At 44.4% G+C, this 14,719-nt stretch overlaps 1 protein-coding gene across 1 annotated transcript in view; it reads right to left on the minus strand.

Moving 5' to 3' along the window:
• Positions 1-8,227: 8,227 nt before the first annotated feature.
• smpdl3a (sphingomyelin phosphodiesterase acid like 3A) overlaps positions 8,228-14,719 on the minus strand; it is a 58,494-nt gene continuing 52,002 nt past the window's right edge. The window contains exon 8 of the mRNA XM_070884456.1: positions 8,228-9,751. Within this exon, the coding sequence (XP_070740557.1) occupies positions 9,446-9,751 (306 nt within the window). The 3' untranslated portion in view covers positions 8,228-9,445. The remainder of the gene's footprint in view (positions 9,752-14,719) is intronic.

The raw sequence follows: 14,719 nt of genomic DNA on the forward strand, positions 1-14,719 counted from the left end.
CTGAGTCTGGCAGACAAACTGTCTGAAGTGGTAGCGTCAAAATGTAGATCAACGGTTGCCCTTGGAGAAAAACTCTCCTCAGGCTCTGCCTAGAATGAGTCTAAGTTCGACACCAAGCTTGGGAAGGTCTGTTTGAGAGCAAAGGTATGCTCTTTGAAACAGAAAACCAGTGGTTAAGTTTGATTTGTAAATGTGTAAAAATAAGTCCATATCTTTTATTGTGTATAACCATGCAAGTTATGTATCATGTTTATTTTGTTATGATTACTTCTTCATTGAGGAGGGAGAAGTGTAATATAGAGCTCCTCCTAGTGGACTACTGTTGTAATGCAACTACTGCTGTAGATAACAAATATATTCACATGATAACAGCTGGAGCCATCTTGTGTGTGTGTTTGTTAGTGATGTTGTTAGAATATATCACACTTAGCGCCTCCCATTATCGCCTCCAGGGGGTGATAATGGGGTGCTAATCACTTACGACCGGGTGCGGCGAAATGATCGACTCCCGCTAACTTCGGCAGGAGGTTTGCGGCGGTGGTAGGATGCTGCACCATGATCTCTTTCGGCTGGAAATCATCACCGTGTGCATCGTCCCGGTAACGTCCTGGACCTGAACTTCGATTCTGCCCCTGCAGAATCGGCAGGTGAAAACACCGACAGTTGCAGGAGGCATTCATCGGGAGGCCGGGCACATCAGGGGCGATAATTAAAGGCAAGGTGGCTGAGGTAAGTGATCAAAATTTCTAAAATGCTCTCTCGTCAATTTTATTTGATCCTTTTCACCTGCGTTCGATCAGCACGGCCCTTTGCAGTGCATCGGGCTGAACGAGCCGTACCATGGCTGCTGTTGGGAACCAGGTACATTTTTCCTTTGCAGAGCCAGTAGCGATGGCCCTTCCCTTTAAGGGAGGGAAGGAGCCTTCCAAAGCGGCAGCGTTGCACGGCCCATTGTGCAGCAGCTACACACCTATTGCCGCGCCTACTGCACTCCAGAAAGGAAGTGGAGCACTTGATTTAGTGCTCCACTTCCTTCCTAGAGCGCAAACCCTGAATTTTTTTTAAGTTGAAAAAAACATTAGTGCCTTAATTTTTTCGATTTTTAAAAGTTAGCGCCCTAAAAGGGGGGCTCCTGAATTTCCCCGCCGCCCAGCTCTTTCTAACTGCTGTGGGAGAAGCAAGTGCATAGCACGATGATGGTCCACCAAGGGATTCCCATAAATTGTCTGTGGTGAATGCTCTGTTTTTGCTGGGTGGTGAGATGGGCCTGCCACCATTGACAGCATTTCAGAGTCTCCCTTGACTGGATGGCTGCTGCTGTCCCCTACCTGTCTCTCTTGCAGCTCTCGGACGGGCCTAGCTAAAAGTGGATGGCGAGAAACCTCAGTCCTCATTCAACTCTTCTTCAGCCATGCTCTAGCTGCTGGCCACCTCTTGCGCATGGCCAGGGATATGTGTGATGACGGACCCTTAGCCATCACAAAGGCTGGTTACTTCTGCTCCTGATCCAGCTGGAGTATCCAGGATACAATGGGATTTGATACTGCCAGCGGATGATAACATTATCCGGAGAAGGGAGCAGGAAATGGGTCGACGGATTAACATATTGGGGAGGCAGGGTAGGGGGTGGTGAAATACTGGCAAGGCAGGTCAGCACCCTTGACAGAGGGACATTTCAGGCAGCAACTTTAGTATTTCTGAGGTCCACCAGGCCATCACCCAGATCAGGTTTATCCTGACGTCCGGGTGGCTGTATGATAGGCAGGCTGGGGGAGTAAATCCCTGGCACGGTAGGTCCCTTCCCTTGACACTGCTCCTTCTGATTATATTACAGGCCATGTCTATGGTGAATTGAAGTTCTGCTGCCTCAAACCCCATCAGAAACTCATCAGCAAGTGATATTCTAAGCAGTGACCTGGTGTTCCTGGATCCCGCCTAAATTCCTGACTCTGCTGGACCTCGTGTGCCTGACTTGCATCTCAGGACCACTAATTCTGCTGAGTATTTTTGTTCCAAATATGATTTTGACTTTAAAAAAAAAATCAATTATTTTATCCAGTCCATTTTTATTGAAAAAGGGCAGTAAAAAGTAACAGAATAAAAAAATTGGAAACAACCTGAAAGATACGGGATTCACACAGACAAAAAATGTGTTGCAATTCACAGCATCAGTCATGTAGACACAACAATGATGAAACCTTCACTAAAACACAACTTTTAACACTACAATAGTTCCGTTTTACCCAAGCTTTCTAAGACAGATGCTGTTCTCCATATTTTGTTTAATTTTTATTCAACTTTACCAGGACACTATTCAATTTCTATTTTTATCTGAGTTGACTAGGATAGTATTCTGTGTTTTGTTTCATTTGTATGTAGGTTTATCAGGACAATATGCTAATCTCCATGTTTTGCACAAGATACAGCAAAGGCTGGAATGTTTTGTGTCTTCTTGCATTGTGATGTAGGTAAATAATGCCAGTAAATAATCAGTGCTTTTCCATATTTGTTTTTCCTTTTATCTTTAAGCTGAAATCACTCAACCATTGGCGGCCATACCTTCTGTTGCCCAGGCCCTAAGCTCTGGAATTCCCTCCCTAAACCTCTCCACTTCTATTTCCTCCTTTAAGACACTCCTTAAAACCTACCTCGTTGACCAAACATTTGGTCATCTTCCTCAATTTCTCCTTATGTGGCTCAGTGTCAACATTTTGTCTTGTAATGCTCCTGTGAAGGAGCGGAGTAAAGATTAAAAGGTAATGAAACAAGAGCCTTTATGCTGTGATATTGGAAAATGAGGGTATGTATGTCTATATGGACACACCCATAGCCGTAGTGCTAGGGCAGGCCACGTGGACTACATGCACAGGAAAAGCTTGCCTAATGTGCCTGGCCTGCTGCACGTATAGTTGGAGAATCATCACATTTGGCAGCTGGAAGCTCTGAAAAGGCTGTAGATCATTGTTAAGTAAAAGTTGAGATGGTAACAGAAAAGTTACCCAATTGTTCTGAGGAACAACACATGCTAAGGTTTAGATTAACCATGGAGGTAGCGACACGTGTTTTGCCACGTGCTTCAATCGGAGCTCCAGCCAAATTCGTGGTCATCAAGGTCACTTCAGCACTAAATTTTATCACCTCCGTTCTTTCCATACTGCTGCAGCAGTTACCAGCACCATCAGTCAGCCTGCAGTCCACAGCTGCTTTAAGCAGGTGACTTGTGCATTGTCCTTGCAAATTCCTGCCCCCTTTCCAAACTCCCTTTCCTATTCAAAGTCCCCGTACATGTTGTCGCCTCCCAAATCTGTGCCCATCTTTCCCGCAACTCCATGTTTGAAACTTTCCAATCAAGTTTTTTTCCGCTATCACAGTACTAAAATGGCCCTAATTAGAATCACAAATTACATCCTTAGACTGTGACCATAGGGCACCACCCATCCTCATCCTTCTCGACTTCGCAGCAACCTTTGGCATGTTTCATCACACCATCATCTTCCAATTCCTCCGTTATCTAATTAAGTGAGACTGCCCTTGCCTGGTTCTACCTATACCGATCCAGTTGTAGCCAGAGAATCTCCTGCAATAGATTATCTTCTCACGCCGCTCAATTACGTCGGGAATGCCTCAAGCATCTAGTCATGGTTACCTTCTAATTCTCATCTACATGCGACCCCTTACTGGCATAATTTGAAAATATGACATCAGGTTCTACAAATACCCTGATGATACCCTCACTATGACCGCCCTCGACCCCTCCATTGCCTCTGCATTATCAAACTGCATGTCCCACATCCAGTGTTGGATGAGCTGCAATTTTTTCCAATTAAAATTGGGAAGACCAAAACCATCACCTTTGGGCCCCCGCCACATACTCTCTTCCCGCACCACCAATTCCATCTCCCTCTCTGGCCACTGTCTCAGGTTGAACCAGATTGTTTGCAACCTCAGCATCCTTGAGCTGAACTTCTGAGCACATATCCTCTCCATCCCAAAGACCGCCTACTTCCAACTCTATATCGTTATCTGTCTCTGACCCTGCCTCAGCTTAGCTGTGCTCAACCCTCACCCATGCTTTTGTTACCTCCAAGCTCGACTATCCAAGCTCCTGGCCAGCCTCCCATCTTCCACCACCCAAAACTCTGCTGCCTGTATTCTAACCTGCACCAAGTCCCACTCACCAATCACTCCTGTGCTCACTGACCTACATTGGCTCCCAGTCCACCAATGTCTCAACTTTAAAATCTTCATCCTTGTGTTCAAATCCCTCCATGGCCTCTCTGCTCCCCAGCTCTGTAAACTTCTCCAACCCTACAACCCTCCAAAAATCCTGCATTCCTCCAACTCTTGTGCATTCTCCACTCCCTTCATTCCATCATTGGCAGTCGTGCCTTCAACAGTCTAGGCCATAAGCGCTGGAATTTCCTTAATTCTCAAACTACCACAAGTAGTTGAAGCAAATAGCATAGATGCATTTTAGAGGAAGCTAAGGGAATAGAATGATATGCTAATAGTGTTAGCTGAAGAGCAGTGGGAGCATAAACGCCAGTATAGACAAACTGGGCCAAATGGCCTGCTTCTGTGCGGTACTCAATGTAACTTTATGTATATATCTCTCCACCTCCTCCTTCAATACCCTCCTTAAAACTGATCTCTTTGACAAAGCTTTTAATCACATTCTTATATCTCCTATGATAAAAATGTCCTGTGAAGCACCTTGGGAGGTTTTTCTACGTTAATATGCTATATAAATGCAAGCTGTTGTTGCAATAATCCTTCACAGTAAGTTGCAGCTTCGTAGTAAAAGAAAACAAAAGATGCTGGAAACACTGCAGATCAGGCAGTATCTGTGGAGAGAACGACAAGTCAACATTTCGGGTGTACGGTCCCTTTGTCAAAACTGGAAGATATTACAGATGAACAACATTTAAAAGCAACACACAAAGTGAGGGGGTGAGAAATACCATTCACAAGACAACCTGTAAAGTGTTTAAGTGGAAAACAGGCAATAGTTAAGTGGCAGTAAAATTAACATGAATAAATAGAAGACATAGTGAAAGAAATCAAATAAATAAGAGACATATAAAATGTGAGACTAGATGAAAGAGGTGATGCAACACCGATCCATTTACCTCCTCCCATACCCCTGTCCAGGGCCCCATACACTTTTTCCACATGAGAAAGCAATTTATATGTACTTCTAACCTAGTATACTTCATGGTGCGGTGTCCTCTACATCCGGGGAGGCCAAATGCAGATTAAGTGTAACTTGGCCCAACATCCATAATTGGCAACCCTGAGCTCCCGGTTTGCCATTTGCCACTTCAATTCTCTGCCCCACTATAACTTCTCTGTCTCTGGCCTTCTACACTGTGCTAATAAACCTCATTGCAAGCTCAAGGACAGCACCTTGCCAATCTATATTGATCTTAATAACTTTAGACCATAACTATATTCTGCTCCACTTTATCATTTCCCTTTCTACCTGCCTCATTCCCCTCCTCTTTCACCTATTCAATGTTGTGTCTCTCGTATGTCTTTTACTTCACTCATTAGGCCCCCTATTATTGGCCATTTTTTCTTTTCCCATGTGCATGTGTTTTTCACTCTCCCTGCCCCCTCCCTTTGTTCTATTCCTTTTTAAATGCTGTTCATTGGTAATGGCCCAGATTTTATGGTAAGAATAATGGTGAGGCTACCAGCGCTCACCGTTATTATGGAGGAATTCAGACAACAACTTCTAGCGCCGCACATGTGCAGTTAAATGCAGAAATCTGGAAGTTGCTGTCCAACCTGCCCTGCTCCTCCACAAGCTTCACTATGCTGGTATCTCACCGAGTGACTCGGTATTAAAACACATGAAAGGCATGAAGCCCTTAGATACCTACTAAACACGTTAGAAAAAGTTTTTACTTGTCCATTCAAATGTAAGTGAATTGTTAATGGTGTGATAAATCTTAATTAATGCCAAAATACCTCTCTGGCCCTGAAAATTTACTTCTACTAGTGCGCAGTCTCAATTCTTCCAGATTTAATTATTGTTGGAGATTTTTTTTTTTAAATCAAAATAAAAATTTTGTTTTTACTTTTTCTTTGACTCCTTTATCTCGCTCTCTTAATTCCATCTTTCTTTCTCTCTCTTTATATCACTTGCTATACTTGATTTTACATTGAATTAAATATCCTAACATATACATCCTGATTTCGATTCTGCAGGTCCCAGTAAGGATGCGACAATATGATTGGTTGAAAAGACACGCTGTTGCTTGGCCTACTCTCACAAGTCCCAGATCCCTTGTAGAGGTGCCATGCTGAAATGGCTCTAAAGACCGTAAGTTGCTGTGCAAAATGCCACTAAAGATCTGCGGGCAGCTTTAAGTGTAATGAATGGCGAGTGCAGTTCCTTCACCTCTGCCCACAAATTCCAGGTGAATTTCTTCCAGTTTTGACAAAGGATCCGTACATAAAATATTAACTTGTCTGTTCTCTCTCCACCGCTGCTGCCTGATCTGGAGATGTTGGTGGTCCTGTAGCTGTAGTGGGTTCGTTCACAGCAAATCAACGTGTTGCAATTGAAACCAACTTAACATCCATCATATCTGTTGCTTTTATTGTCTTGTGACCCCAAACGGAGCAGAAAAGCAAATGGATACCAATAACTTTAACGTGATTTTTTTTTTTTTTAATCGCCATAAATGGAACAAGAGGTCAAAGACTGCAAGAAAGCAAAAAGGATAAGCTACCTAGCCCTTCAACAACAGGCAACACCACAAGAAATCCTCTCCCTCAGTCATTCACCCCTCACTAGTACTCACCAGCCCAAAGAGAGACACGTGGGATAAATTAAATAGTATGGATGAAAAATTGTCACTGATTGAGGCACAGAACAAAAGAAATCCAGAAGATGAGAGAGTGGATGAGGAACCTGAAGTTCCTGAGAAGAGGCCCAGGAACAGTCAGACCCTCCTCTGGAGCATGCAGACGATAATCTCAGGCATCCTGCAAGGAAGGAAAGGATGCTAGCCAAACATCGCACAGCGATGATGGCTCTGTGTTCTATCGCGCATAAGGTGCGGGACATGGCTGCGATCATAGCTAACTGTCATCTGGGGAGCATGAGAGGCAATGCATCCTGGATCAGTTGGCAACTGCAGGAACAGCTGTATCCATCTCCCACAGCAGGGAGGCCTCCAAATCACTAACACTAACATGGAAGCATTTACTAATGGCTCGCAAGCCTTAGGAGACCAACCAGATATTGATGAATACTGGATTTCTCCACAGCAGCATCTCAGAAGGCTTAGAGGATATCAGACACGCTTCCTCTCGGAGGTTTAAGGATCGGAGTGATTCCATTAGGTCTGCTCTCCCACAGATCAGTGATCCTAACCTTGCATGCTGTATGATAGGAGTGTGCTCTGGGGAACCTGTGCCCCTTCATGACAGCAACACTAGGAAAACTCTTTGGACTGTCCTCTCAGAAGCCTTCACAACACAAGTGGGATAAATTATGCAGGCATAGGCAGCTGAAGAATCAAGCCCAGAAACGCACTCTGCCATGGTTCCATCCCAAGACTCACGAGCCCTGAAAGGAGGGTCAACCTCTGTCCAAAATGGCTCACCGTAGACATAAACTGTTATCCACATAACTCACCCTCAGTCTCAGTCTCTGAGCTGGCACACACTCACAAATGAAATGTTGGGACTATATATTTTAAAAAGCTATTAATGCGGTATGGCTGAACAATTTAAAAATAATTCCTACACGCTTGATGAGAATTTCTCTGTGTTTCTGCTAACTAGTTATCTCGTTTGAAGAGAATGTTCATTGTTGTCTGATGCTGAAATGAGCTTTTGAATACATATCCGCAGCATAACTAAGACCGCCTATTTCCACCTCCATAACATCGCCCGTCTCCGCCCTTGCCTCAGCTCATCCGCTGCTAAAGCCCTCATCCATGCCTTTGTTACCTCTAGACGACTATTCCTGGCTGGCCTTCCACATTCTAATCTACCTAAACGAGGTGATCCAAAACTAGGCTTCCCCCTAACTCGCACCAAGTCCCCCTCACCCATCACGCCTGTGCTCGCTGACGGTTAATCAATGCTTTAATTTCAAAATTCTCATTCTTATTTTCAAATCCCTCCATGGCCTCGCCCTTCCCTATCTCTGTAATCACCTCCAGCCTCACAACCCCCACTCCCCCCATCCCCCCCCAAATTCTGCACTCTAAATCTTCTTCTTGAGCATCCCTGATTATAATCGCTCAACCATTGGTGACTGTGCCTTCTGTTGCCTAGGCCCCCAAGCTCTGGAACTCCCTGCTATATAAATACAAGTTGTTGTTGTTGTTGATGTGCAGATGAACCCTGCTGTCTAGATAGACTATATTCAGTGTCTTTCATATACACTCAGGAGGTAAGGCATTAATCATATGCAAATACATTTTGATTGCAAAGCAAGTAGAAACCATATAACATGATTGTCTGCAGTGTCAGGAAAGAAGGCTTTCTTGCAGATGTTGAGAAGACCGTTAAAAATGGCATATGGAATCTTTGGCTTTATAAATAGATGTACAAGAGTATAAAAGCAAGAAGTCAGCTAAACCTTAATAAAACACTGGTTAGGCCCCAGCTGGAGTATTGTGTTCAATTCTTGGCACCACACTTTAAGGATGTCAAGGCCTTAGAAAGAGTGCAGAAGATCTTTACTAGAATGGTGCTAGGGATGAAAATCTTTAGTTATGTGGAGAGACTGGAGAAACTGTGATTGTTCTCCTTGGAGCAGAGAAGGTTATGGGGACATTTGACAGAGGTGTTCAAAATTGTTGAAGGGTTTTAATAGAGTAAATAAGGAAACACTGTTTCCAGTGGCAGAAGGGTCAGTAACCAGAGAACACAGATGTAAGGTAAGTAGCAAAAGAATCAGGCGACATGAGGAAAAAATAATTTACGTAGCGAGTTGTCATGGATCTGGAGTGCACTGCCTGAAAGGGAGCTGAAAGCAGATTCAATAATAACTTTTAAAAGGAAACTGGATAAATGCTTGAAGTGGGAAAATTGGCAGGGCTATGGGGAAAGACCAGGTGAGTGGGGCTAATTGGAAAGCACTTTCAAAGAGCCGGCACAGGCACGATGGGCCGAATGGCCTCTTTCTCTGCTGTATTCTATGTGGCCTTTGACGCCTCAGAATAGGGAAATACCCGCTGAAGCTCGAAAGCATAACATTCTACCCAAGCAGCAAAAAGTGTGTTGCAGTAAAACAGAAAGTAGGAAAGCAGAATAATGGAAAACTAAAAGCAAAACAGAATCAGCAGATTACAAGGGATCAAGAGAGAGAAAGAAAATGAAGTTAAAATGAGCAAAAAAGAAATAGTTTGCCAAGAAATAAAAGAGAAAGAATACTTGCCTCTTAGGGCTCAATACAAACCTTTTCCTTGAAACAACTCTACTTTAGCCCCTTTAGAATGCAGTTAGTGTATGAAGTATGATCTAAATATCTTATAGCACATACTTGTTTCACCTTACAAAGCTCAACACATTCCACACTAGTATTATAACTGACTAAGTAACGATTATAATACATTTGGAATTCTTTACTGTGTGACACCATGAACTGATTAGTTAAATCATACAAACACTGTGGTTGTATATCTTTTATGCCATAAGCTACTGTCATGATGTATTCCAGCTTCCAGTCAGGCCTTTTCTCCTCATTGGCTTCTGTAAGGTTCAAGTAATACTGCCAGAAATCCTGCAAGAAAAAGAATATTTTGCCATTGTATTGCCTGGTATATACCTAAGTAAAAAGTTTTTAAATTTGAAAAGTTAGTTTAGACTAGACCGCGTCTATCCGGACAGACTACTTGAACTAGGGAAAACGAGGAGTCATGCGTATAAGCTATGCAAGCTTTGGAGTAGGTTATTTATTTACACAGAGGAATACCGACAATTGGAATAAATTAGCAGATCGTGAATTTGTTGCAAAAGTTCAAAAAGGAGCTATACGAGTTCCTGGCTGTAGCATACATCACTATGTGCAAAAGGTAGGTGGGATATTGGGTATATACTTCGTCACTGATCTCCTGGAACTTATTTTGATTGCCTTTCAAGAACAGAAGACTGGAAAAGGATTGTCTCCAATTTTATTCCCTGAATTGGTCTAGATTTGTTTAAAATCTGTTTTTTCGCCTCTCCCTGGAGAATGCCTGACTATACGGAGAAACATGATGCTTAGTTGTGTCATGATTGTTTGAGATAGGCTTGAAGGACCAGCTGGTCTTTTCCGGTCTGTTTTTCATATGTTTATAGGTTAGATGTGCATGGAGAAGTAAAAAGAAGTGTAAACAAACTCAAAAGGAAAGAAACAGACAAAGATGACAGAAACAATACAAAGATGACAGAAACATCCAAGAGATGCCATCACTTCTGACTTCCTGGTCCTAAAAGTTCTTGGGATGCGATGTGGCAGTTTGCAGGGCCAGTGGAAGGGCTCGTAAGTTGCATAAGGCAGATGTGCACAAGCACCGATGCAAGTGCACCTTCTCAAACTTCCCCTGACTCCTGCCACGTCTCTGTTGGCCTCATGTGTAAGGCAGCCAATCGGAATTATTTTCTTTTTTAAATACTCTCTTTCTTCTGGAGTGGCTGGCCCACTTTTGCTCACTCGGATGCTGATGCACTTCAAATCATTGGCCATACAGTCTCCAGAGCTATGTTGGCTCCTGAATGAGTTACACTAGAAAGAATTCACAGCATAGAGACACCCTTCCCCTTACTCAGTCCTGTCACCCCCACATGTGTAATGGGCAGGCAGAGGTGGTGCAGTTAAGTCACCTGTTAAGTACACTGGGGACCACAAGATGGCAAACCTAAGAGATATGCCAAGGCAAGTCTACTCAACAATACCATATTCTAGATAGATGGCCTAAATGTTGCCTGTAACTCTGTTATACATTTATTGCTACTCATTATAAAACACTTAGACAATCTTAGAGCTTGTCTGATGCTTGCCATGCAACACCAAATTACAGCAAAGCATGCATTCAAGTTACAATTTATGAAACACTTACAAGACTGACATCTTAATAGAGCTTCACATCAAAATTCATTTAATACAATCTAGTTGCATTTTACATATTCAAACATGAGCATTTTGGATGGGTATTTAGACTCATTATATATGCTCTTGAAGCTTCTAACATCTCAACACTACTCTGCTTGCAAGACAAGTTAGCCTAGAACATGAATGAATAAATGTGGATGGCTAACTTTCTCCGACAGCTTTCAAAGAGGCTACACTGGTCATTACTGGCACTGTAAGTATAGAGGGAAAAGAGAGATTAAACCTAAAAACACCCCCAAGCTATGGGCTAATATTCTTTTTATTACATCATCTTCTACTCACTCCCACAAAGGGCACACTGATACAGACCACCATGTGACACAGCGTATTGCCATGTAAACATGGTTTGAATTGCATGCTTGCAGTCAGCATTGAAACATGTGTTCCATTTCTGTTTTTAAGAGCCAGTCAGCAGTCTAAGGGCCGAGGGGCAAGCTGCATCTCTCAGCAACCTGCAACACTCATCACCCGTGAATTTTGATTGTGAGGTTGAGAAGGTAGCCCAGGGTGAATCTTAGTGGATGCATGAAGAGGAGAAAATGTAGTGTGGAAACGTGCTGGCTAGAGACACCAGATAGCTTATCATCAGCGTCAGAGCCTCACAGGGCCCTCTTACAAAACAGAATTGTCGCCTGATCTGGAGTAAATGCAGTCAGTATAAAGCATCCTTCAATGTGTGGCTACGAGTCTGCATTTTCCTGAGCAGACAGATAGGACTTTGCTTCAATATTCTATCCAAAAGCTCGCAACTTTGGCAATACAGCATTCACAGTGTTGTACTATTGCATCAACCTAGATTACGTAGTTAAAGTCATATCAGGGTTTGAATCCGCAACCTACTGGCTCAGAGGTGAAAGTGCTATGTGTTATGTTCAGAATAACTCCACAAGACTGTGCACTGTAAAAGCTCAAACTGTTGTGACCTTGGTCTCTTTAATGTAACTCCAGAATGAGGAAGCAGCATGGTAGACTGCCTTTTATACCTGCTTGCCCAGGGTGCGCAGCTGACCCTTGGGACTCCCACAGGTGCGTCCCCTGGTGGCAAGTCTTACACATTAGTAAAGTTTACATACATAATATCACTCCCCCCGCCCCCCAAGATCTTGGATACAAATTATTTACAAGTTGAGGCGATCCAGGACTCTACGTTCCCAGGTCGATCGCCTGAGTTGAAGTCCTGGCATGGGTGAGTTGGTCGGATTATTGCTGCACAGCAGCGCGGTTGGTCTGATTGGACCGACGGGCATGGTGGGTTCATCCTCGTGGTTGACCGTGAGGTCGATTGCTGGTTGGGCGTGTGTAGGTGGATCAATGTTGATAATGTCCTCTTCAAACTGTTCTAGGTTGTCAGTGAATCGCAGTTTGGTCTGATCCAAATGCTTTCTGCACGTTTGCCCATTCAAAAGTTTGACAACAAACGCTCTATTCCCCTCCTTGGCTAAAACAGTGCCAGCAATCTATTTGGGACCATAACCGTAATTAAGAACAAATACAGAGTCATTAACCTCAATGTCACGTGATACAGCCGCGCGATCATGGTACATGTTATGCTGGTGATGCTGGGTTCCTACATGATCATTAAGATCCGGGTGGACTAAGGAGAGCCTGGTGTTGAGTGCTCTCTTCATTAACAATACTGCAGGGAGAACCCCGGTGAGCGAGTGAGGACACGTCCGGTAGCTGAGCAGAATCCGAGATAACCGAGTCTGCAGGGAACCATCCGTCACCTGTTTCAAGCTCTGTTTGATGGTTTGGACTGCCCATTCCGCTTGACCATTGGATGTGGGCTTAAACAGGGCAGACTTGACATGCTTGATGCCATTGCGGGTCATGAACTCGTTGAATTCCGAGCTGGTGAAGCATGGTCAATTGTCACTAATAAGGACGTCGGGCAAACCATGGCTGGCGAACATGGCCCGGGGGCTTTCAATGGTGGCAGTGGACGTACATGACGACATTATTATACATTCAATCCATTTAGAGTAAGCGTCCACTGTTACTAGGAACATCTTTCCTAGAAAGGGGCCAGCGAAATCTGGACCACGGTTTGGAGGCCATGACCACAGGCTCAGTGGGGCCTCCCTTGAGCGTTGCTCAACTGTGAGCAAGTGTTGCATTGGTGTACGCATGACTCCAATTCCGAGTCAATGCCGGGCCACCAAACGTGCGACCTGGCGATAGCCTTCATCATGACTATGCCTGGGTGGGTACTGTGTAGGTCGCGTATAAACGTTTTCCTGCCTTTTTTTGGCAAAACTACGCGATTCCCCCATAGGAGACAATCTGAATGGATGGACATTTCATCCTTGCGTCGGTGGAACGGCTTACTTTCGTCTTGCATTTCCCCAGGAACCGCCCACCAGTTCCCATTGAGGACGCAGCTTTTTAATAGTGATTGCACAGGGTCCTGGCTAGTCCAGGTCCTGATCTGGTGAGCCATGATGGGTGACCCCTCGCTCTCAAAAGCATCCATTACAAGAAGCAAGTCTGCGGGTTGCGCCATTTCCACCCCGGTGGTGGGCAATGGTAGTCGACTGAGGGCATTAGCACAGTTCTCCGTGCCTGGTCTGTGGCGGATTACATAGTCATACGCAGATAATGTTAGTGCCCATCTTTGGATGCGGGACGAAGCATTGGTGTTAATACCTTTGCTTTCTGAGAACAGCGAAATGAGCGGCTTGTGGTCGGTTTCGAGTCCAAATAGATAATTTTTGCATTTTCTTAACCTCATATACGCATGCTAATGCTTCTTTCTCAACCATGCTGTAGGCTCTTTCAGCCTTAGATAAACTTCTGGACACATATGCAACGGGTTGCAGTTTGCCTGACCCATTGGCTTGCTGTAACACACAACCGGCCTCGTACGAAGGTGCATCACAAGCTAGTATTAAACGTTTACACGGGTGATACAAGTAACTTGTTAGAACATAGCAGGTTTCTGGCCTTATTAAAGGCTGTCTCTTGAGATTTACCCCAAACCCAGTTGTCACTCTTGCGTAGCAATAAATGCAAAGATTCTAGCAAAGTGCTCAACCCTGGTAGAAAATTACCAAAATAGTTGAGGAGTCCCAGGAACGAATGCAGCTCCGTCACATTCTGTGGTCTGGGTGCATTCTTGATGGCGTCCGTGGGTCTGATACCGTCCGCCAGCAATCTTTCTCCCCAGAAATTCGACCTCTGGCGCCAGGAAAACACACTTGGAGCGATTCAGCCTGAGTCCCACTCTGCCCAGTCACTTGAGAACCTCTTCCAGGTTGTGCAAGTGTTCAGTGGTGTTGCGACCAGTGATCAGGATGTCATCTTGGAACACCACGGTGCGCGGAACCGATTTCAGCAGACTCTCCATGCTCCTCTGGAAGATGGCCGCAGCCGAGCGAATCCCAAAGGGGCATCTGTGGTGTATAAACAGTCCTTTGTGCGTGTTGATGCACGTCAATTTTTTCAAAGGTTCAGCCAGCTCCTGTGTCATGTAAGTAGAGATTAGATCCAGCTTGGTGAATGACTTCCTTCCAGCTAGCGTTGCGAACTGGGTAGCTGGGCAGCGGGTACTGGTCCTGTAACAAGATTCGGTTGATCGTTAACTTGTATACCCCGCAG

The sequence above is a fragment of the Pristiophorus japonicus genome, chromosome 7 (genome assembly GCF_044704955.1).
Source record: "Pristiophorus japonicus isolate sPriJap1 chromosome 7, sPriJap1.hap1, whole genome shotgun sequence".
NCBI classification, from domain to species: domain Eukaryota; kingdom Metazoa; phylum Chordata; class Chondrichthyes; family Pristiophoridae; genus Pristiophorus; species Pristiophorus japonicus.